Here is a 19,237-nt window from a genome sequence, read left to right as displayed (position 1 = left end):
TATGCTGGGTCTTAGTTGCAGCAGTGGGATGTTTTGAGAACTCCTAGTTGTGGCATGTGGGATCTAGTTCCTTGATCAGGCATTGAACCAGGGTGCCCTGCATTGGGAGTGTGGAGACTTGGCCACTGGACCACAAGGGAAGACCCCACCCTGCTGCTTGTTGGCTGGAGGGCTGGGTGAAGTCATCTTCTAGGGGGTGCTGTGGGGAGAGCACCATGCTGGCTGACTATGAAGAGTTCTGCTCCAGGTTTGCCTGTTGACCAGTTAGTGGCTGCAGGTCCTTGGGTGCTGGGGCTTGTCTGAAGGTATGGCCCCCACTTTCCAGGGGTCCCCTGTACCCACCAGCTTTCTCAGCCTCAGGATCTCCTGCTTGTACCTGCTCAGAGAAACCAGGTTAGTCACCTGCCTAGTTGTGGACAAGCCCTGCTGCCAGTGCCTGGAACCGAGGTCCCCGGATCCCAGGCCCACCTTCCCAGGTGCTGGTCCACATACTCCTGTAGCTCAGAAAGCTGCTCCTCTGCCATCGTGGCGCGGACCAGCAGCTGTGCCCGCTCCCGCTCCAGCTCTGCCTGGCGTGGGGGACACAAGCCATGAGCTAGGCTCAGTGTGAGGATGGGCCTCGGGCCAGGCTCTGCTCACTACCTGGGTGCCACGGGCGAACTCCTGTAGATTCTGGTGGATCTGGGCCCAGGACGCAGCTTCCAGGCCCCTTGAGGGGAGGCAGAGAGGTGGGCATGAGAGCTGGCATTGACCCAAGTGCTGATCAACAACCCTGCTCATTGACCCAAGTGCTGATCAACAACCCTGCTCGTTGACCCAAGTGCTGATCAACAACCCTGCTCAAGTCAGGGCTCTGCGGTCCTTGAGGTTCCTCCTGGGAGCAAGTTTGGGATGGCCCTGCCTGAGTCTTGGCGCCAGCTCTGTATGGCAGGGGGTGGGGGTGGGGGCCCCACTGGCCACTCAGAAAGCTGAGCCACCGGGCCAGCTTAGACAGTGACTGCAGTGTCAGTAAGGAGACTTCATGTTGGGAACATGAAGGCACAAAGGCTGTGAAAGTAACCGGGCAGCTGCTCCTGCCTTGTCCTGGGTCGGGCCCTCTTCTGTCCACACCCCCAGCGGTCTACAGCTGGGGCTCCTGAGTCTCAGCCGAGATGTCCATTCCTTGGGGCGTCTCCCTGACCCTCCCATTCAAGGTTAGCCCCTCTCCTGTCAGGACCCCTCCTCACTCCAGGCGCTTGGTTTTCTGAGATAGTGTCTCCTAAGCAGGCCGAGACTGGAAGTCACAGCTAGATCACTTTGTTTGCTGCAGCAACCAGAACACTGCCCCTGTAGTTAGCTTCCAGAATAAATGGGTCCCCCCAGCACCCACACTAGGTACTCACTGTGGCTCTAATGTGCCCCCCTGGGAGACTTCACTGGATCCCTTCTGTGGGAACAAGAGCAGGGGTTGCTAAACAGGGCAGGCTGCTCCAAGGCCTGAGGGTTTGGGCTTGGCTGAGCCTGGAAGGGGTCCTTGGGTGGGTTAGGGGGCAGCAGGGAGGGGTCACCTGGGCCTTGAGCTTCTGGAGCTGCTTCTCCATCCTGGCCTGGTCCTCTGTCTGGTGGGTGGATTCAGTGACTGTGCTCAGGGGCAGCAGCGCCACATCTGAGGGGGCCGCACCAAAGGCAGCCCTGGGGGTCCCCGGGGCTCTGAAAGGGTTCACCAGCATTTGCTGCACACTAAGCTCCACACCGGGTCTCACAGGGCCGTCTGCCCCCCCGATGCCTGCCTCAGGGAGGGGCTGTCCACCCCCAGGTGCCAGTCTCAGGGAGGGGCCCACCTGTGGGCGGTCAGCAGCTCCTCATGCCTCCGGCTCAGATCTGCCAGGCACTTGCGGTAGAAGCGGGCAGCCCGGGCTAGCTGCTGCTCACGGCTGTGATGAGCTGCCCTAATGTCCTCCAGAGTGGTCTCCAGGAATGTCCGAAGGGCTGCGGCTGTGGGCTTCGGGCCTGCGCCATCTGCGTATCCCTGGAGGAGGCGGGGCCAGGACCGGGAAGGGCGGGGCTTGGTCGGATCCAATCTCCCTCTTAACTCCCTCCCTAGAGCTGGTCTGAGGATAGTGTGCTGGGTAGGCCTGAAGTCTCTCCAACAAGGCCAGGAGTCTCAGAGGTGGTTGATCGCGGTCAGGCCAGGCTCAGGCTCCCCAGGACCCAGAGGCCTCCCACCCAGTACGAGGCCATCCCTCGGTGCTCACGGCCACGGTTTGGGCGCAGTGCTGCAGTCGGATGGCATACGCCTCGTTCAGCTTCTTGAGTTGCAGCTGCAGCCGGGCGTTCTCTGCCTCAGCCTGGTGGAGCTGGCCCCGGCAGGAAGACAACACCTGGGGGTGGAGGAGGCCCTGAGTCTGTGTCCCACAGCTGGACTTTGCGGAGCCAGATTGCAAAGCAGGTATGGCTGGGCCTCACCACGGTTTGTGCAGCCAGTCGCTGCCCAGCTGTCCTGGCCTCCTCCCAGGCTCCCTGCAGCTGCCGGCCCAGGGCTGCCCTGTGGACAGAGTGTGAGGCTCAGCCGGGCCCAGGAAGGGTGACCCCCTCTTCCCCTTGAGAACAGCCCCCTGGCTCGCTGGGCCCTCCAGTCCCAGATGAGGGAGGCAGCCACTCACACACACGTCTCCAGGGCCTTCTGCTGAGCCCCGTGCTGCTCCTGCACCCGCTTTGCCTCTGCCGGCAGCTGTGGGGCACACGATGGCTGGCTGGATGAAAGCCCAAGCCCCAGGTCCCCTGTTCCGCCCCACCTCCACCCCAGGCTGAGAGAAACCCTGACAGACCTTCGGGCTGGGTGGCTGCACACCTGTGCCATCCCCCAGCTCCTGTTGCTTATTCTCGGGGGTCAGGAAGTCTGTGGACTGTGCCTGCACAGAAGAGCTGTTTAGGCCTCACTGTTCCTCCCTGGACCCGCTTAGTTTCCACCCAGGCAGCCCCCGCCCCCACCTCCTGCTGTGCACTCCCGGTGACCTGGAGTCTGCGACGGTAGGAGTGTCCCTGCCCCCCGGCCTTGTGCCCAAGCTCCTGTGCCAGGGCCGGGTGGTGCCTTGGATCAGCCTCTGCGGGGGCCGCCTGCGCTCCCTGCAGTTCCAGCTCCAGCATGCGGCTCTTCAGCCACAGGACCTGCGTGAGACCAGGTCATTGTCCATCTGGGCATCCACAGGGACGCGGCACACACAGGACAGGTGGGGTGTGTGAGTGTCTACAGACACTGTGCAAGTGTACATAGTCACTCGGGGCATACCTGTACCCCCCCCCACATGCCCTCGGGATGCCACACCTGGGCACACATCAGTGCCCACCTCAGTCTTCAGCTCAAAGATTTCAGCATCGTGCTGCTCCTGCAGGCGCTGGTTTTTGATCTGCAGGTCGACCAGCTCCTTGCAGACCTGGGGTTGGTCAGGGTGAGAGGTGGAGTCTGTGAGGCCCTGGGGATGCCCTCCCTCCTGCCAGCACCCAGAAGCCCCACACCCACCTGCAGCCGCTGCTCCTCACTCACCTCTAGGTCTGAGGGAAGCTCTGTCCCAAGGTTGGTGGCCCAGGCTGGGGCACCCCCAGGGACTCCTGGCAGCCAGGCCTCGGCCCGTGGCAGAACCTAGGGAGGCACCACCACTCAACCCCAAGGTTCGTCTCAGGCCCGGGCTGTGGCCTCCACCCTCGCACACCCAGCCTGGCAGAGCTGGGGCAGGCTCTCCCGTGGCCAGGATCAGGCTCGGTTCCTGAGTACATACACCCCTCCTGGCCTGTGAGGGAACAGGGGACACCCCCAAAAGCAGCAGCGTCCTGGGAGGACTCACATTCTCAGTGGCCCGAGGAGGGGGCCCTGGGGCTGCCACATGCTCCATACACAGAAGGGACTGCAGGCTGCCCCAAGCCCAGTGTCGCCTCGACTACCGGCCTGTTACTGCAACACCGTGGCTTGTGTTGCCAAGGCCTCTGTCGTTCCCAGGAGACTCCCGGTGCCCCGCCCACGAGGGCAAGCAGAACAGTTCAGTGGTTGGTGACACCTTTCCGGCTTCCTTTCCATTATCTGGGAAATTCAGACGGTCACCCCAGCATATCTCAGGGGCGAGAATGGAATCAGGAGTGCGCAGAAGGCCCAGGCTGGGGAGGTGTGGGACAGCGCACAGGGAGCCCAGCGGCCGCCCCTGTCACTGTTATCCTCAGGCAGCGCGCTTTGCCTTATCATGTGGGTTCCACACTCATTAGGCCCCCAGGCTGAGCGCCGGGACGAGCAGGCGAACAAACGGGAGCCTCCCTACACTCCCAGCCCGACCGAAGACATCCCAACCCGGGGCCGGGGGACTCGGGAAGACTGGCTCAGCGCGGTGCCAAGAGGGCTTCGCGGAGTAGGGGCCAGAGCTCCGGACGCGACTGGCCGGACGAGTGCGCGCGCTCCCTCCGCGCACGCGTGCTCCCTGCGCCGGGCTCGGGTCCCGCGGCGCGCAGGCTCCGGGCCGGCCCCGCGGGCGGGCCCCTCGGGCCCGGGCCGTTGGCGGCGGCGGCGTGAGTGGCGCGCTCCGTCCAAGCCCCGGGATTGGCGCCCGAGGTCCGCCTCTGTCCGGCTGTCCTTCAGGGAGTCCGCGCGACCGGCTGGCGCAACCCACAGAGGTGAGAGGACCTTCGGGAAGGGGGTGGCCGGGCCGGGAGGGTGTCTGGGGCGGGGGCCTGAGGAGCGGCGCTGAGGGCCGGATCCGCAGAGGGGCAGGGTCCGGAGAGGGGCGGGCCCGGGGTCGCGCTGTGCCGGGAGGGCGTGGGGGGCGGGGCCTGGGAAGCAGGCGGGGCCTACTCGGGCAGCGGTCCTACTGGGGGCAGGACCGGAAGGGGGCGTGGTTGTATAGGCGGGGCTTCTGGCGTGGGGGCGGAGCCTGCGGCGGGAGGCGTCTCGGCGAGGGACTGGTCCTCGCAGCTGCAGGTCATCTGGAACCTGGAGCTTGGCCTTCCAGACGGGCCTCGGGACAGTCCGGGAGCAGCCAGCGGGGCTCCTTTCTGGCGTGTGTGTGGAACTGACCCCTCCCGCGCACAGCCCTGCCTAGGGTCTGGAGAGGGCAGCCCCACGCTGAGGAAGGGGCTCAGGAGGCGCTGTGCGGCTGAGCTCTGCGGCCATGAAGGTCAAAGTCATCCCTGTGCTTGAGGACAACTACATGTACCTGGTCATCGAGGAGCGCACGCGGGAAGCTGTGGCCGTGGACGTGGCCGTGCCCAAAAGGGTGAGGGCAGGTTTGAGGCAGCGGGGGCACTGCTGTGGGCCCAGGCACCTTAGGCCGCCGGTAGAGGCTCTGGACAACACTGCTGGGGGCAGACCCTCCCCTATTCTCTGGTCTCTGGTTATTTGGAGTTTAGGGTGTCTTGATTTGGGTCTTCTCTGAGGTTAGAGCCATCTCTGGACTTTTTCACCTGGTGCCTGTTTTGTACGCAGTGGGTGCTCACTAATTGTCTGCTGGGTCTCCACTGCCCCTAGCACCATCCCGTGCCTGGGACACTGTGCACCCAGGCCTGGTGCCCCAATGCAGGCAGCCACCTGGGCCATCTGCATGTCCCTAACTCCCATCCCTTTCAGCTGCTGGAGATCGTGGGCCGGGAGAGGGTATCACTGACCACTGTGCTGACAACCCATCACCACTGGTAAGTGCCGTAGGGGCAGGGCTGAGGCAGGCGGGTTCACTCCAACCCAGCCCCAACCCCACGTGATTCCACTCTCACCCATCCTCAGGGACCACGCTCGCGGCAACGCGGAACTGGCGAGGCTGCTGCCTGGTCTGGTGGTGTTGGGTGCGGACGAGCGCATCTGTGCGCTGACGCGCAGGCTGGCACATGGCGAGGAGCTGCGGGTGAGCGCTCGCCTGGGAGGGACGGGGAGAGAGCCTGAGCCCAACCTCCTCACCTGCTCCTCTGCCACAGTTTGGGGCCATCCACGTGCGCTGCCTCCTGACGCCCGGCCACACCTTGGGCCACATGAGCTACTTCCTGTGGGAAGAGGAGTGTCTGGACCCTCCCGCCGTGTTCTCGGGTACTGGCTGCCCTGTACCCACCTGCCCCACCTCCCCGTGCCCCATTCCACTCTCTCTGACCCACCCAACTCCCCAGGGGATGCACTGTCCGTGGCCGGCTGCGGCTCACGCCTGGAGGGCACAGTTCAGCAGATGTACCAGAGCTTGGTGGAGACCCTGGGCACCCTGCCCCCTGAGACAGTGAGCAGTCTGCCCCTTGCCCTCTCATGGCTGTGGGGGCCCGGCTTCCCGTATAAGCAGCACGCACTGCACCTGCCTATGCCAGGGTTCAGGATGACTGCCTTCTTGCCAGCTGTGGCGAGAAGTGGACCGGCGAGGGGGTGGGGAGCATCTCTGCCCATGGCACTGCTGTGCACCCAAGCACCTCGTCTCTCCAGAAGGTGTTCTGTGGTCATGAGCACACACTGGGCAACCTCGAGTTCGCACAGAAAGTGGAGCCTTACAACGACCATGTGAAGGCCAAGCTGTCGTGGGCCAAGGTGTGGCCGCTCCTCCACTCTCGGTGGCAAGGTTGAGGGTGGGGCGGGCTGGGGCCAGGACAGCACCAAGTGTGTGTGTGTGGGTGGGGTGTCAGCCATGACTACTGGCCTGGGTGACCAGGCCTGGCTTGGCTGGGGCATTCACCCATCGTAGGCTCTGGGCCACCTGCAGACTGGCCCTTGAGTGCCCACCTTCAGGGCCTAGGCTCAAACCCCCAGGCTGCAGGTGACGGAACCAAGCTGCCTGGGGCTGCCAGACAAGGCGGTGACTGGGGCCTGTGCTCGTTCCAGCAGAGGGATGAGGATGATGTGCCCACGGTGCCCGCAACCCTGGGGGAGGAACTCCTTTACAACCCCTTCCTGAGGGTGGCGTGAGTACCAGCCAACATGCTGGGCCCTCGCGTGTGGGTGAGGGGGGCTGGGGAGCACGGGGCAGGACCTGAGCCAGTGCGTCTTGGGGACCTGTGTCCTCCCCAGGCACCTCGCTGCACAGCAGGCTGGCATGGGGCTGACTTGTGCTCTGGGTCTCCCCTGCACTTATCTGGACATCAGGTGGCAGGGGGCCGGTCCCTGGGCTGTCTCTACCACCACGTCTGGTTCACCCCGTGGGTTCCCTTGAACCCCACAGTGCCCCTCTCCCCACAGAGAGGAGTCTGTGCGCAAGTTCACAGGGAAGGCGGCCCCAGCTGACGTCCTGGACGTGCTCTGCAGGGAGCGAGCGAGCTTCGAGAGGGCGGCTGAGCCGCTGCAGCCACAGGCCCGGGCTCTCCTCGCGCTGCAGTGGGGGCTCCTGAGCACACCCCGGCAGAAGTGAGCTCTACATGGGCCAGGCCACACGGCCCTCCTCCCTCGACCCACAGGAGGGCTCGGCCATCCTCAGTCCTGCCCGGCCCCAGAGGGTGGGCGCTCTGGCACTTCTGGGGTTGGACACCCAGCCCCACTCCGGGCCACAGTGAGACAGGGGTGTTTGCACACAGTGCAGTGGGGTGCGCAGGGCTCCTGAACTTCAAATAAAGCTTGGAAAGGCCTTTTTCTCGATGCAGACAGACACTCTTGAAAAGAAGCTGTTTTTACTAGAGATGAGCTTCTCAGGGACGTGTCCCACCCCGGCTCCAGCCAGTAGGGGTCCAGCTGTGGACACAGGACTCAGCCCCCGGGAGGCAGGTTCTCTGGCCCCAGGCATCACAGCTCTGTCAGACACCTGGTCTCGGTGGAAGGGCACCCCACCCCAGGTGGGGTCATGGGCTGGCTGCCTGTGTCCAGCCAGTGTCCTCGGCTGCCCAGTGTGGCAGGTTCCCCAGGCTCTGCTGTGACCTCACCAGCTGGGCAGGTCCAGCCTGTCACCACCGCCCCACAGCAGTTTGGGGGGACTCTAGAGGTGGAAGTTGAGGAGCCCTCCCACGGGACGAGCTGAGACCCCACACCCAGGGGGAGCCCGGGCCTCTCAAGGCTCAGGACCATGGAGAGGGCCAGCGACTGGTAGAGCCTGCGGCCCCGAAGGAGGAGTCCAGGTGAGAGCGATCCCGAGTCCCATTGCTCCGAGGGTCCCAGTGTCCCTGCAGCATTTTGGGGTGCCCCTCGGGGTCTCGGGCAACTGCCCTGCTGGAGACCCCCCACCTTCTCAGGAGTCCTGGTGTTGGTGGCAGTGGACTGGCTGGACCCGTGAGGCCTCTACCACCTGATACTGAGTCCAGAGCCAGCCTTCTCCACAGCGTGGTAGCTGGTGTGCAGTAGGCGGCCAGCTCGCTCCGAGCCTGCGCCCTGCAGCCAGCGCTCATACAGCTCCTGGACCCCGGGTGCGTCCTCCGGTGCTTCTGTCCTGACCAGGCCATATAGCCTCTCGACCTGCTGCAGGAGCTCCTTGCCGGGCATGTCGGGGGCCTTGAGCTGTCCCCCGCCGTTGAGGCACCCTGTGGCAGAGGGGGGCAGGCGTGGTCACGGAGAATGCCGGCTGGTGCACAGGGTCCCGGGGGCCCCCTGCCCATAGCTACCTGCTGGGCAGGCCATGACCTCCACGTAGTGGTACGGGCAGCGCCCGCGCTTGAGCTTCTGCACCAGGTTCTGGATGTTGCGGAAGCCGTAGGCTGCGGCAAAGTGCAGCAGGACTTGGCCCTCCCTCTCCAGAATCACCTCCTGGAGGTCCTTGTTCCTGAGGGCACAGACCTGGCTGTCCACACAGCATACCAGGCTCACTCCCGGTGGGGGCGGTGAGGGGGGAGGGGAAGAAGCTCCTTCCCACCAGTGGGGCAGGTAGTCCCAGCCTCAGGTTCCTGGTCTGTAGAATGGGAACCCCACCTTCCCAAGGTCAGATGAGCCCCAGCCCACCCTCCCTGGAGTGGGGGCTCACATCAGGACACAGTGTGTGCCAGGAGCTCCGTCCCGCCCTCGTGCAGCCCAGTGCTGTGGGTAGGGGACACTGAGCTCTACCATGAGGAGACCCAGGGCTCGGGAGCGCTGGTCCCATCACCTGAGCTAGAGCGCAGGGCCTGACTCCGGCCCTCCCCACTGACCTCAGGGGTCTGTAGGTGACCTCAGTGACATGGATCCCGAAGAGTTCCTGGGCTGCATGCCGGAACACGTGCTCCAGGTAGCCCCCTGAGCCCCCGCCCCGATGGCTCGTGGGCTCCTGGGCAGAGGCACTGCTGCACCTGGGGAAGAGGCCAGGCCTCAGGTGGTGTTGGGGCTGCTGCCCACCGAGGCCTCGGAGCAACCTCTGTCTCAGGTTTGAGAGCATTTGCTTTCTAAGCAGAAGATGAGTCATAGAGCCCAAGGCTTTGAGGGTGTGTTGGGCAGAGGCTTGTGCGGCAAAGGACTGTCCCCTCCGTCGTACCACCTGTCCCGGGGGAGCTCAGACCTGTGTGAAGTCAGGGTCAGCTCTGACGACCATCAGCCAGTTGTCCACAGGCTGCCTCGGGATCTCAAGCATCTTGGACACCGAGACACACGAGGGGCCAAGGGAGGCCAGGCCAGAGAAAAGGGAGGAGGCCAGTGCCTGCGTTGAGGGCCACGGCCCCTCCTGCCGCCTGCCCAGACCCTCGGGACCCCCCGGTGGAGAGCACCCAGTGCTGGGTGAGCTTACAGCTCCTCCAACACGGCCGGTGATGACGTACAGACTGTCCAGAGGAGCCGGCTCCAGCTCTGACAGCGAGACCCCTTCTTCTTCCAGCAGCTTGAAGACTTCGCCTGCAGGAGACCACAGCACAGACGCGCTTCAGCTGAGTCTCAAGAGCGACAGAGACCATTACGGACGCGCGGCTCCCGGCCACAGCGCTGGCTGGCCCGGGCGCGCACCTGTGGTGATGACACAGTCCACGTCGCGTGTCTGGTGCTCCTGGTGGAAGAAGTCGGGTCTGGAGGCTTCCAGCTTTTTGTCGTAGCAGGGCATTACTGTCGCGTGGTAGACCTTGTCGGGGGTCAGATGCTGTGCGCAGGGCGTGGCAGTGAGGTGATGGTGCGGGGCTGACGGGGGGCAGCGTGGGGGGCACCGCAGGGGGCTCACTCTGGGTCCCCGTTACCTGCTGCTGGGCGAAGAAGTCCTTGACCAGGGAGCCCATGACCTGCTGCGGGGACCGTGCCGTGCTGATGTGGGGGAGGAGGGTGCTCCCATGGGTCTTCTCGGCATAGCAGATCCAGCCTGAGGCCGACGCGGGGTGTGAGCAGGGCAGTGAGGTGACTTCCGGGGGTGGCCCGACTCATGCAAGGAGTTAGGGTCCCACCAAAGAGCCCTCTGCTCTGCTCTTGCCAACACGTGTCTCTAGTGTCCCCGTGATCACCCCTCAGGAACTGAAGTAGCTCCAGGTGACCCTCAGGTGGCTCCTGCCGAAGAGCCCCCACCCTCCTCACCACGTCCAGCTACCGGCCGCGGGCGCACACCTGGGCAGGCGGAAGTCAGCACGGGCAGGGCCTGCTCGGGGTCGGCCTGTCCTCGGAACCGCCGCACAAACTCCCGCTGGCTCTCGAGGAGGCTGAAGTTCCTTGAGAAGGCGGTGTCGAACACGTAGTGTGCGCCTGTGAGGGAGCACCCACCTCACCCCTGGAAGGACGGCTGCGCCCAGGTTGGGCGGGTGTCACGGGATGCGTCGGTGGTGGACGCCCGGCGCCCTGCCTCTGAGCTCAGGCCTGCAGGTGCCAGGCCGCACCCCGCACACGCCGGCACAGCCGCCTGCACTGGGCCCCCCATGCCCTCCCAGCCCTGCCCCCGGCGTGCAGGGGCCGACCAGGGGCCGAACTCAGGCCTGAGAACCGTGCCTTGGTGGTAATAATTTAAAAACGAAGTAAAGAGTAGGTGAACTCCAGGCCCGGGGATGTGCAGCATCAAAATTCAGGGGGTTTTTTATTAAAAGGCCCTGCTCTCAATCATCACAACAGAAGCTCAAGCTGAGTTGACCTCCAACAGAGCTTCTGATACACTAAGTCCAGTGACAGCCGGGTGTCACCTCAGCCCCGTGCCCACACGGGAGCTCGCCGAGCTTCAGCACCTACCTATTTTTTTAAAGAATGCTGTTAATTTCCTGGCGGTGTCCGTAGGATTCAGCTGAAACCTCACAGCCAGCGACGCTCTGGACTGGGGCGAGACCGAGATGACAACCAGCTTCTGCTGATCAGGTGCTGCCGTCTGTAAAGCACGGGACCCACGGCTCACTCTGTGTGGTTTACAGCCTGACCACATCTGCTGCTGGTGCTGCTGCTGCTAAGTCGCTTCAGTCGTGTCCGACTCTGTGTGACCCCATAGACGGCAGCCCACCAGGCTCCCCCGTCCCTGGGATTTTCCAGGCAAGAACACTGGAGTGGGTTGCCATTTCCTCCTCCAACGCATGAAAGTGAAAAGTGAAAGTGAAGTCGCTCAGTTGTGTCCGACCCGACTCCTAGCGACCCCATGGACTGCAGCCCACCAGGCCCCTCCGTCCCTGGGATTTTCCAGGCAAGAGTACTGGAGTGGGTTGCCATTGCCTTCTCTGCTGACCACATCAGGGCGTGTCAATTTTGCAAACACACAGAACTCGAAGTTTAGGGTTAACACTTCAATGCCAGGAGTCCCCAGGAGACACAGGACAAGTAGCACCAGATGAGCTGCCTTAACCACACTAGTGAAGACGGCCCACTGCTCACTTTATTGGCACCTAGAACCTTCCGCAGCTCCTCGTGGCTCTGCTGAGTGATAAGCACAGTCTCCGCTGAGGTGACACAGCCACTGCACGCCAGGCAGTCGTCCAGCGAGATCTTGGCCTTCTCCAGCTTCTTCATCCCTCCATCCTGGAAGCACAAGAACCCGGTACCCCAAGGGCCCTTCCACACGAGGACACAGCGCGCTCAGGATGATGGGACCCATGGGAGAGCTTCATTCTCTGGCTCACAGTGCTGACAAGCAGCATGGTAGTTGGCTGGCTTCATGTGCCGTAAGTTTTTAGAAAGTAAATACTTAGTACAGAAATACATATATATGTTCTAAACTTTCCTAGAGGCACCAAATCCTAACTCGGGTACAAACGTGGCTGGCGTATTGTATTAAAGAGCCTTGCTGCCCACCAGGGGAGGGACATGGACATTAAATGTGCAAAGAAGCAGCCGACTCATCACTGGTCCCCAGACTGTGCCTACGGGGACAGGAAAGTGCTGTGGGGACAGGAAAATGCTCAAGGCCAGGTTCTGAAAGGAGAAGGAAGAGAAAGGCAAGGGCGAAGATGAAAGAAGAAAGGACAGAGGAACAGGGAGGAGGAGGTGGTGGGAGCCTGTGTCCCCCAACACCTGCACAGAGAAGAGTGGGCGAGGCAGGCAAGGGGCAGTTAGGACGCCAGACTCAGCCAGACAGTCGAGGACTGGGCATTCACACTGGCCTCCAGGCCGACGGCTGGGCAGCTCTGAGCCACAAACGGGCCCAGCAGAGCCCTCGCTTCCTCTGCACACACGGGAGTGGTCTGAGTCAGGGCCGGCAAAGCTTCAGGGGCCCAAACTGTGACTGGGGGCTGACTAGCCGGGACCCCCTCCCAGCCCACTCACGAGGCCCACGCTGCACTGCAGTGGCAGGCGGAGCTCAGGGTGCTTGGCCAGCCTCGAGGCCAACAGGGACTGATGTGCTTTGGCCTTCCCTCCAGGTCAACCCCTGCTGCTCTGGAGCAGGGCCCCCGGCCCCATGAAGGACCCCGCCTCCCATGCTTGCTGGGCTCAGGCGGGACCCCAGCTGGGCTGCCAGGTCGCCCTCCAGGGCTGAGTAAACATCGACTCCTTCCCCGGAATCGCTGGCTCCCGCTGTCTGGCCCTGCCGCGAGCCATCCTGTGGCTCCTCGCCTGCTGGGGGGGACCCCTGGGCCGGTGCGCCCAGTGGTGCCTGCAGTCCTCGGGACAGCATGGGTGTTCTCGAGGACCCAAATGGCAGACAGTCGGGGTGTCAACTTTAACGCCGTGGGACCAGGGTCTTGGCATTGCTCAATTACACAGGAAGTAGGTTTCACTAAGAACAAGTGGTCTGGACTAAAAAATGTTACACAATTAGAACTCGAGAGAGAGGGATGCCGGAACTGCCACCTCTGCAAAGAGCCCTCTGCAGTGCACACCTGAGAAAGGGCTGGTGACACGTGGAAGGTGCCATGGTCACTGCACCTGTCACTGGACAGGTCAGCTGGGCTGGAACTTACCTGACTGACTTGGAAGTAACTCCCGTCATCTTCGATGTGGATCTTGGCCACGCCACTTCCCGGCCTCCTATCCACCTTCATGGGCTTGATGCAGTCCTACCCGTAAAAGACCCGAAGGGCGCCTGAGCGCACAGCGGCGGAGGGGCCCCAACACTGACTGGAACGAAAACTCTGCCCTGATTCCGGCCTTCCCGCCGCAGAAGCGGTTGGCGCTGTGGCTGCTTACCCTACTCGCGCGCGTTCAGACACTACCCTGCCTGTCGAGTGCATCGAGGTCGCTGACCTGATGCAGGTGCAGGCGCTGTGGCCAACTTAACTGTCCGCGGACACCGCCAGTAAATGGCGGTTGGGGCACCGCACGGAAGGCCAGTATTTCATTGGAGGCCGAGGGTCGGCAGAAAAGCTCTGCCTCGCCCAGTTCCTGGAAGATGGTTCCTTTCTCCCCAATTCCTCTCCGCCTGAGAGGAAGCTCGCGGGCCGTCGCGTTCCCAGCGAGCAGCCTCGGAAAGCCTTGGCAGGAGGTCCGTCCGGCCTCTCGCGCTCCCCTCGACACGCCTCTGCCGAGCCCTGGTCCCGCGCGGCTGCCGGCAACCGATAAGCGGGGCAGCAGGGGAGGCGGCCGGCCCTCACGTGCGGCTGGCCTGTCCCCTTGGGGACACGCTCTGTCTCCTTCCCCGGGAGGTCGACACCTACGCCGACCACAGCGCTGACCGCAGCGGAACGCCCCCCCTTGCCCTCGCTGCGGTGCGAGGAACCGGCCAGGGAAGTTCGGCGGGGCCTCCCGGCCCCGAGCTGGTTGTCGTGGCCGCCCGGGAAGGGGACCCGGAAACCGCGGGGCTGTGCGACCCAGCAGGCCCCCCGATCCCGACCCCCTCTCTCGGGCTGGCGGGGGAGACCGCGGCGGAGAGGACTCCTTGCGCGAAGCAGCCGCCCGGCCCGCCCACCTGAGACGGCCCGATGAAGTCGTCCAAGTCCGTCAGCTGCAGGGCCCCGCTGAAGGGCGACGCCATGGCGCCACACTGCCGCCGGCCCCGGCACGGACGGCGTCGCCAAACGCCGCGAAACAGCGAGGCAGTTCCGCCACACTGCCGGAAAGCGCCGCGTGCACATGCGCGGCTGGCCCCGCGGCCGGGCTCCCGGGGGCGCGCGCCCCCTGCTGGCGGGCCGGTGCTCCGCACCCCGCGCCGGCGAGGGCCGCGGGGAAGGAGCCGCGCCTCTCTCGGAGCGCCGGGCTCGCCTCCCCGAGTGTCAGCCCCGGAGAGAAGCCGCAGAGTCGCTGTTCTTGGTTCTGGACCAGCCCAAGAACCCGGAAGGGCGCCGGACGCGCAGAGGCGGCCAGCTTCGGTTGGAGTGAGAAGGGAATGGGAGCAGGGGTGCGGAGCGGCTCCCCCAGGCGGCCGGCCGGTGCAGGGCCCCGCAGCTCTGGGAGGGTGTGTGCTCAATTACGTGGTCGTGTCCGACGCCTTTGCGACCCCATGGCTGCTCTGTCCATGGAGTTTCCCAGGCAAGAACACTGGCGTGGGTTGCCAGTTCCTCCTGCAGGGGATCTTCCCCACCCGAGGATCGAGCCCGCGTCCCCTGCGTTGGCAAGCCCGCCCCCGGTTATTCCGGAGACCGGCCTGAGAAAAGCCCTTTTCTCTGTGGAACGCGGATAGAACGCTGCTGGCTGGACTCAATTCTTCAGTGGTCCTATACATTTTTTAAAGGTCTTTATTATTATTATTTTCATTTTGGCTGCGCTGGGTCTCCGTTCCGGCGCTCGGGGCATCCCTTCTTGCAGAGCCCTGGCTCTGGAGCACAGAGGCGGCAGCTGCGGCTTGGGCTTAGCTGCCCCGTGGCGTGTGGCATGTTAGTCCCCGACCAGGGATTGAAGCTATGTCCGCTGCGTGGGAAGGTGGATTCTCAACCACTGGGCCACCAGGGACGTCTCCGTCATATACATTTAATGACCACTTTTTATGGGGGCTTTCCAGAAAACTCCAGTGGTCGAATCTGGTGCATCCTAGGGCCCCACTTGGGCCCAGCCCTGAAGGCACCCTGGCAGGGTCAGCCCCAGACTATCCCCTGGGCATGATCTCACGTTTTGGGAGGCCATCCCGGCCTCTGCTCTTGGTGTTCTTGTCCTGACGTGGGCGCTACCTGCTGACTCTTCACCTGCCTGTGGATTAAGTGTGGAGTCCAGGGCGCTGCAGCCCACAAGCTGGCGTGACCTTCTCCAGCCCCTGCAGCTGCTCCTCTTGGCTCCCAGGATGGGAGTTCCTTCTCAGCATCAAGAGGGGTTTTCCCAAGGAGCTGTACGGTGGGCTTCCGGGCCCGGCATCCCCTCCATGTCCTGGCAATATCTGACTAAGGTCTGGGGTACAGCTCCTGAAATCTTGACAGTCTCATTATTGTGTGTGTGCTCAGTAGTATCTGATTCTTTGAGACCCCACGGACTGTAGCCCACCTGTAGCCCCACTGTAGCCCACAGACAGGCCCCTCTGTCTGTGGAATTTTCCAGCCAAGATTATTGGAGTGGGTTGCCATTTTTTACTCCAGGGAATCTTCCCAACCCAGGGATCAAACCCACGTCTCACACATTGGCAAGTGGATTCTTTACCGCTGAGCTACCAGGGAAGACCTGTTATGTATGTTTTAACACAATTTTAAAATTAATAATGTATTATGTTAAAAACCATTGAATCACACACTACAAATGGGTGAATTGCATATTTCATGGTATGTGTATTTATATCTCTTTAAAGGTATTTTTAAAAATGGGGCTGCAGGCTGCCACTCAAGCTGGCTACCCCAAGAGGCCCCCAGAGGCCCAGGCAGTAAGCACACACTGGTCTACCCGTGTAGGAGGGCCTGGGGGAGTGCCAGAGCCAGCTTCTGGTGAAAAAAGCTGAACAGGGGTTTCTGACCTCTCTCTCTGACACACACATACACATGATGAGGGCAGGTCTTCCTCCTGCCTGCTCTGAGTAGAGCCAAGAGCAGGGACTTTTCAGCCCCTCGGGGTATTTTATTAACTCACAGCCATGTCCCTAGAGCCCCTAGGCTATTGTGCCAACAATACACCTCGCCTCCGGTGTGTGTGCCCTCACATTTTGCAAATTATTTCATCATCATCATTATCGAGTGTTCACCTTGCGCTTCCCATGTGCAATGCCAGTGTTTACACACGTGGGGGACCGCGAGGGCCAGATGAGGACACAGGGAGGGGCTGAGGCTCTTGAGGCCGGGTTGGTAGGCCTGAGCACGTTCTCTGACGCTCTGGCTGTGTGTGGGCACCCCTGTCCCTGAACCCGAGCGGGTGCAGAGCTCGTCCTCTGCTCTGGCCACGCCCACAGGACCTGCTTTGTCCAAACCTGACCATCGAGTGTCTGGTGGTTGGACAGGAGCAGGTGGGGTTTCTCCCAAGGCATGTGGATATACTGAGCCCTCCTGCCCGTGGATTCAGTTTCATCCTGTGAGGCGTCGGAACCGTGCGGCTGCGGGGACAAAACCATAGCTGGGAGACTTAAAACCACGGAAGAGTTTTCTCTCGTGGTCTGGGGGCCTGAAGTCTGAAATCAATGTGTTGGCAGGCCTGGGCCCCACTAATGGCTCTGGGGGGATCCGTCCCACCATCCAGCCTCTGGGCATCCATGCCTCCCTGGGCGTGGGCTGCGTCCCTCCAGCCTCTGTCCCCATTGTCACATGGCTCCTGTGTCTCCCCACTTCTCTGATCCTGTAAGGATCCCTAGGTTCAGGACCCTAATCCAGGATGAGCTTCTCTCCAGAGCCTTGACTTAATTATGTCTACAAAGGCCCCGTCCACGGGTTCTGCTGGAAGGCACCATTCAGTCCACCGCAGGCCACATGTCCACGTTTTCATGGGAATCGGGGGATTCAGCAGAGGGCTGCATGATGGGGTGTGGCTCACCTGGCTGTAGCCCCCTCCTCTAGGGGCCGGCAGACAGTCAGGGGACACGGGCAGGCAGAGGGGACATGGGCCTTGGTGTCAAGGACCACCAGCCCCGGGCTGGGCCAGCAGCTGTCTGCCAGGCAGACAGTCTGTGTGCAGTGGGAATACAATGACCCTGGTGGGGACAAGTAAAAGGTAGTTTGTCTTTCCCAAAATAAATTAAAAATGTTCCTAAACATGTGATTTTGAAACATGTTCTCTCTGTTATGGTGTTGTGGGTCAACGCCCCCCAATAAGCTGGACAGAAGTGGGGTTCCACATGGCTGGGGTGTAGGAGCAGGGATATGCCTCAAGGGTGCAGCCCACGTGGTCAAGGTCTCTGTGGTCCACAGGACCCACCCAGATGCCCTTGTGGAGGTTGGACTGGGGAGGGTGACTCGGGCCAGGGGCAGGGGATTCCTGCTGCCGCCCCAGCTTGGCAGGGCCACCTGCCAAAAAGTGCTCCGTATTAAGTTTGGGGCCGGGAGCCACCGGGTGAGAGGAATGGGGAGACCACGGGGCCGCAGGCCTTGCCCACGTGGCTGCAGGGCCTCGTGTCCCAGGGGCCTGCCCCAGGCAACTGTCCCGGAGCCAGGCCAGCCTCATACCCAGCCACGGGGCTCTTGCCTTCCAAGCCCTCCTCTTCCTTTTCATAAACCGGGGACTGTACTGTTTGTTAGTACGGGTGCCCCGCTAGGGTCTCCTTACAAGGTAAAGAGTCTTCACCCTTGGGGATTCTGGGCAGGTCAGCTTGGTCTCTGTTGGTCCCAGGTGCTCCCCCAGCCATGACTCAGTAGGCATGGAGGCGCAGCCTCCGGGCCAGTCTGTGCAGACCCTCCCGTTGCCCTCTGAGCGGCTCCAGGCTCTGAGCACCGGGTGTGGGGGGCCCACTTGGGGCCGGTCCCTGTGCTTCTCAGTCTAGAACCCCAGAGAGGAGTCGACCTTTGTAGGAAATTGGCTTGAGGCATCCCCACCCGAGCCCCCCGGGCTCTGCGAGGCGAGACCTGCAGCCCCGGGCTGCACAGGGCTTTATTAGTGGAAGGGAATCACTGTGGGCCAAGAACACATCATTAGCGGCATCATCAATGCCGTGAGCCTTCCCGCCGGGGCCGCCCCAGCTTGTCAACAGGTGTGATCCCAGCAACGGCCCTGAGGGGGGGCCCGGCGCCTGCGGCAATTAGCGCCTAATGAGGGGCCTGTGTGACTCGCTCTGTAGCCAGGGCCAGGGCTGGAGAGGAGAGGGCTCCGGGAGAGCCCAGAAGCCCTTCGGGGTCCCCCACGCTGCTGCCCAGGGCTGGGGGGCTGCAGGAAGCAGCAGAAAGACTCGGTCCCAGAGAGGCCCTCGCCGTGCCCTAACTCCAGACCTCGGGAGGGCCCGCACACTGTCCTCACACCGGAGGCTGGCCCTGCCCTAGCCCAGGAGGCTGCTTCTTGGGACGGTGGGCCAAGCAGCACAGGTGGGGAGGCTGAGGGGGTACCCCCCACCGGCTGCGGGGTGCTGGGCACGGGGCCCACCTCCATCGTGGAGCCTCGGGGCTTCGGGCCTGCAAGGATGGCGGCCGGGCACCTGGTCTGTGTCTCCGAGGGTGAGCGCCGGTCACACAGCTGGTTTGAGGGGGTCTAACTCTGCAGGGCGTCCGCTAAAGCGTGTTTCGGCCTGCCCTGACGGCGGGTTTGCAGCTGGTTGGTGGTGCTGTTGCCCCGGCCGCCTTGTCAGAGTGTCAAGGCCGGCCCACCCTTTGCTGCCTCTGCAGCCACACTTTGTATTCAGCCCACAGGTCGTCAGGGGGCACCTGGAGCCTCCAAGGTGGCGTGTGCCTGGCAGCAGGACCGCGAGGCTTCTGGGTGGGGCAGGGGTCCCCACCCAGGCCGCACTCCCTGAGGTGCCCACAGCCTGCAGAGCCGCAGGCTCAACCGCAGGTCTTGGGGGCTTGGTTTCCAGAGAGGCAGCCCCTGCAAGTGTTGTGGGACCGGTGGCCCCCTCGTCTCTGTCGTCAGGCCCCAGTCCCCTGGCACCCTCCTCATCCTCCCTTGCTCCCCTACCCTTGGCCCTCGCAGCAGGACTCCAGGCGGGGGCATGGGGGGTCCATAGCTGCTCCACCAGCCTGGCCCCAAGAACGTGACGGTCAGGGAGGAGTTGGGCTGCCCACCCAGACTGCC

The 19,237-nt window shown here is 63.0% G+C and overlaps 3 protein-coding genes across 20 annotated transcripts; 1 reads left to right on the top strand and 2 right to left on the bottom strand.

Moving 5' to 3' along the window:
- Positions 1–14: 14 nt before the first annotated feature.
- On the bottom strand, positions 15–4,462 carry CCDC78 (coiled-coil domain containing 78). Of its 14 annotated transcripts, none has more exons than XM_044935947.1 (14): positions 3,822–3,963; positions 3,524–3,619; positions 3,327–3,413; positions 2,971–3,147; positions 2,808–2,891; positions 2,643–2,710; positions 2,446–2,524; positions 2,235–2,360; positions 1,821–2,008; positions 1,548–1,689; positions 1,383–1,426; positions 643–709; positions 493–565; positions 17–376 (listed from the first exon to the last, which is right to left on the bottom strand). In XM_044935947.1, the coding sequence occupies exons 1-14, from the start codon at positions 3,867–3,869 to the stop codon at positions 357–359; spliced, it is 1,299 nt and encodes a 432-aa protein (XP_044791882.1). In that variant the 5' UTR covers positions 3,870–3,963; the 3' UTR covers positions 17–356. The 14 variants fall into 14 exon arrangements, with proteins under 14 accessions (XP_044791887.1, XP_044791886.1, XP_044791882.1 ...); XM_044935944.1 differs by having other exon boundaries at positions 19–376; positions 493–569; XM_025274836.2 differs by having other exon boundaries at positions 19–376; positions 469–565.
- A 32-nt stretch (positions 4,463–4,494) lies between these two features.
- Positions 4,495–7,560, top strand: HAGHL (hydroxyacylglutathione hydrolase like). Of its 5 annotated transcripts, none has more exons than XM_025274843.2 (9): positions 4,495–4,635; positions 5,051–5,234; positions 5,585–5,649; positions 5,738–5,855; positions 5,926–6,034; positions 6,112–6,215; positions 6,416–6,514; positions 6,809–6,885; positions 7,160–7,560. In XM_025274843.2, the coding sequence occupies exons 2-9, from the start codon at positions 5,130–5,132 to the stop codon at positions 7,326–7,328; spliced, it is 846 nt and encodes a 281-aa protein (XP_025130628.1). In that variant the 5' UTR covers positions 4,495–4,635; positions 5,051–5,129; the 3' UTR covers positions 7,329–7,560. The 5 variants fall into 5 exon arrangements, with proteins under 5 accessions (XP_025130628.1, XP_006049968.1, XP_025130627.1 ...); XM_006049906.3 differs by having other exon boundaries at positions 6,806–6,885; XM_025274842.2 differs by having other exon boundaries at positions 6,413–6,514.
- Positions 7,561–7,567: 7 nt separating this feature from the next.
- CIAO3 (cytosolic iron-sulfur assembly component 3) lies at positions 7,568–14,247 on the bottom strand. The gene is made up of 11 exons (XM_006049904.3): positions 14,091–14,247; positions 13,147–13,242; positions 11,624–11,767; positions 10,997–11,129; positions 10,388–10,522; positions 10,030–10,148; positions 9,806–9,935; positions 9,625–9,697; positions 9,025–9,162; positions 8,506–8,663; positions 7,568–8,424 (listed from the first exon to the last, which is right to left on the bottom strand). The coding sequence occupies exons 1-11, from the start codon at positions 14,154–14,156 to the stop codon at positions 8,186–8,188; spliced, it is 1,431 nt and encodes a 476-aa protein (XP_006049966.1). The 5' UTR covers positions 14,157–14,247; the 3' UTR covers positions 7,568–8,185.
- Positions 14,248–19,237: the final 4,990 nt, after the last annotated feature.

This window comes from Bubalus bubalis, chromosome 24, assembly GCF_019923935.1.
Source record: "Bubalus bubalis isolate 160015118507 breed Murrah chromosome 24, NDDB_SH_1, whole genome shotgun sequence".
NCBI lineage: Eukaryota > Metazoa > Chordata > Mammalia > Artiodactyla > Bovidae > Bubalus > Bubalus bubalis.
The sequence above is the reverse complement of the archived record's forward strand: the minus strand, read 5'-3'. Positions and strand labels throughout refer to the sequence as shown.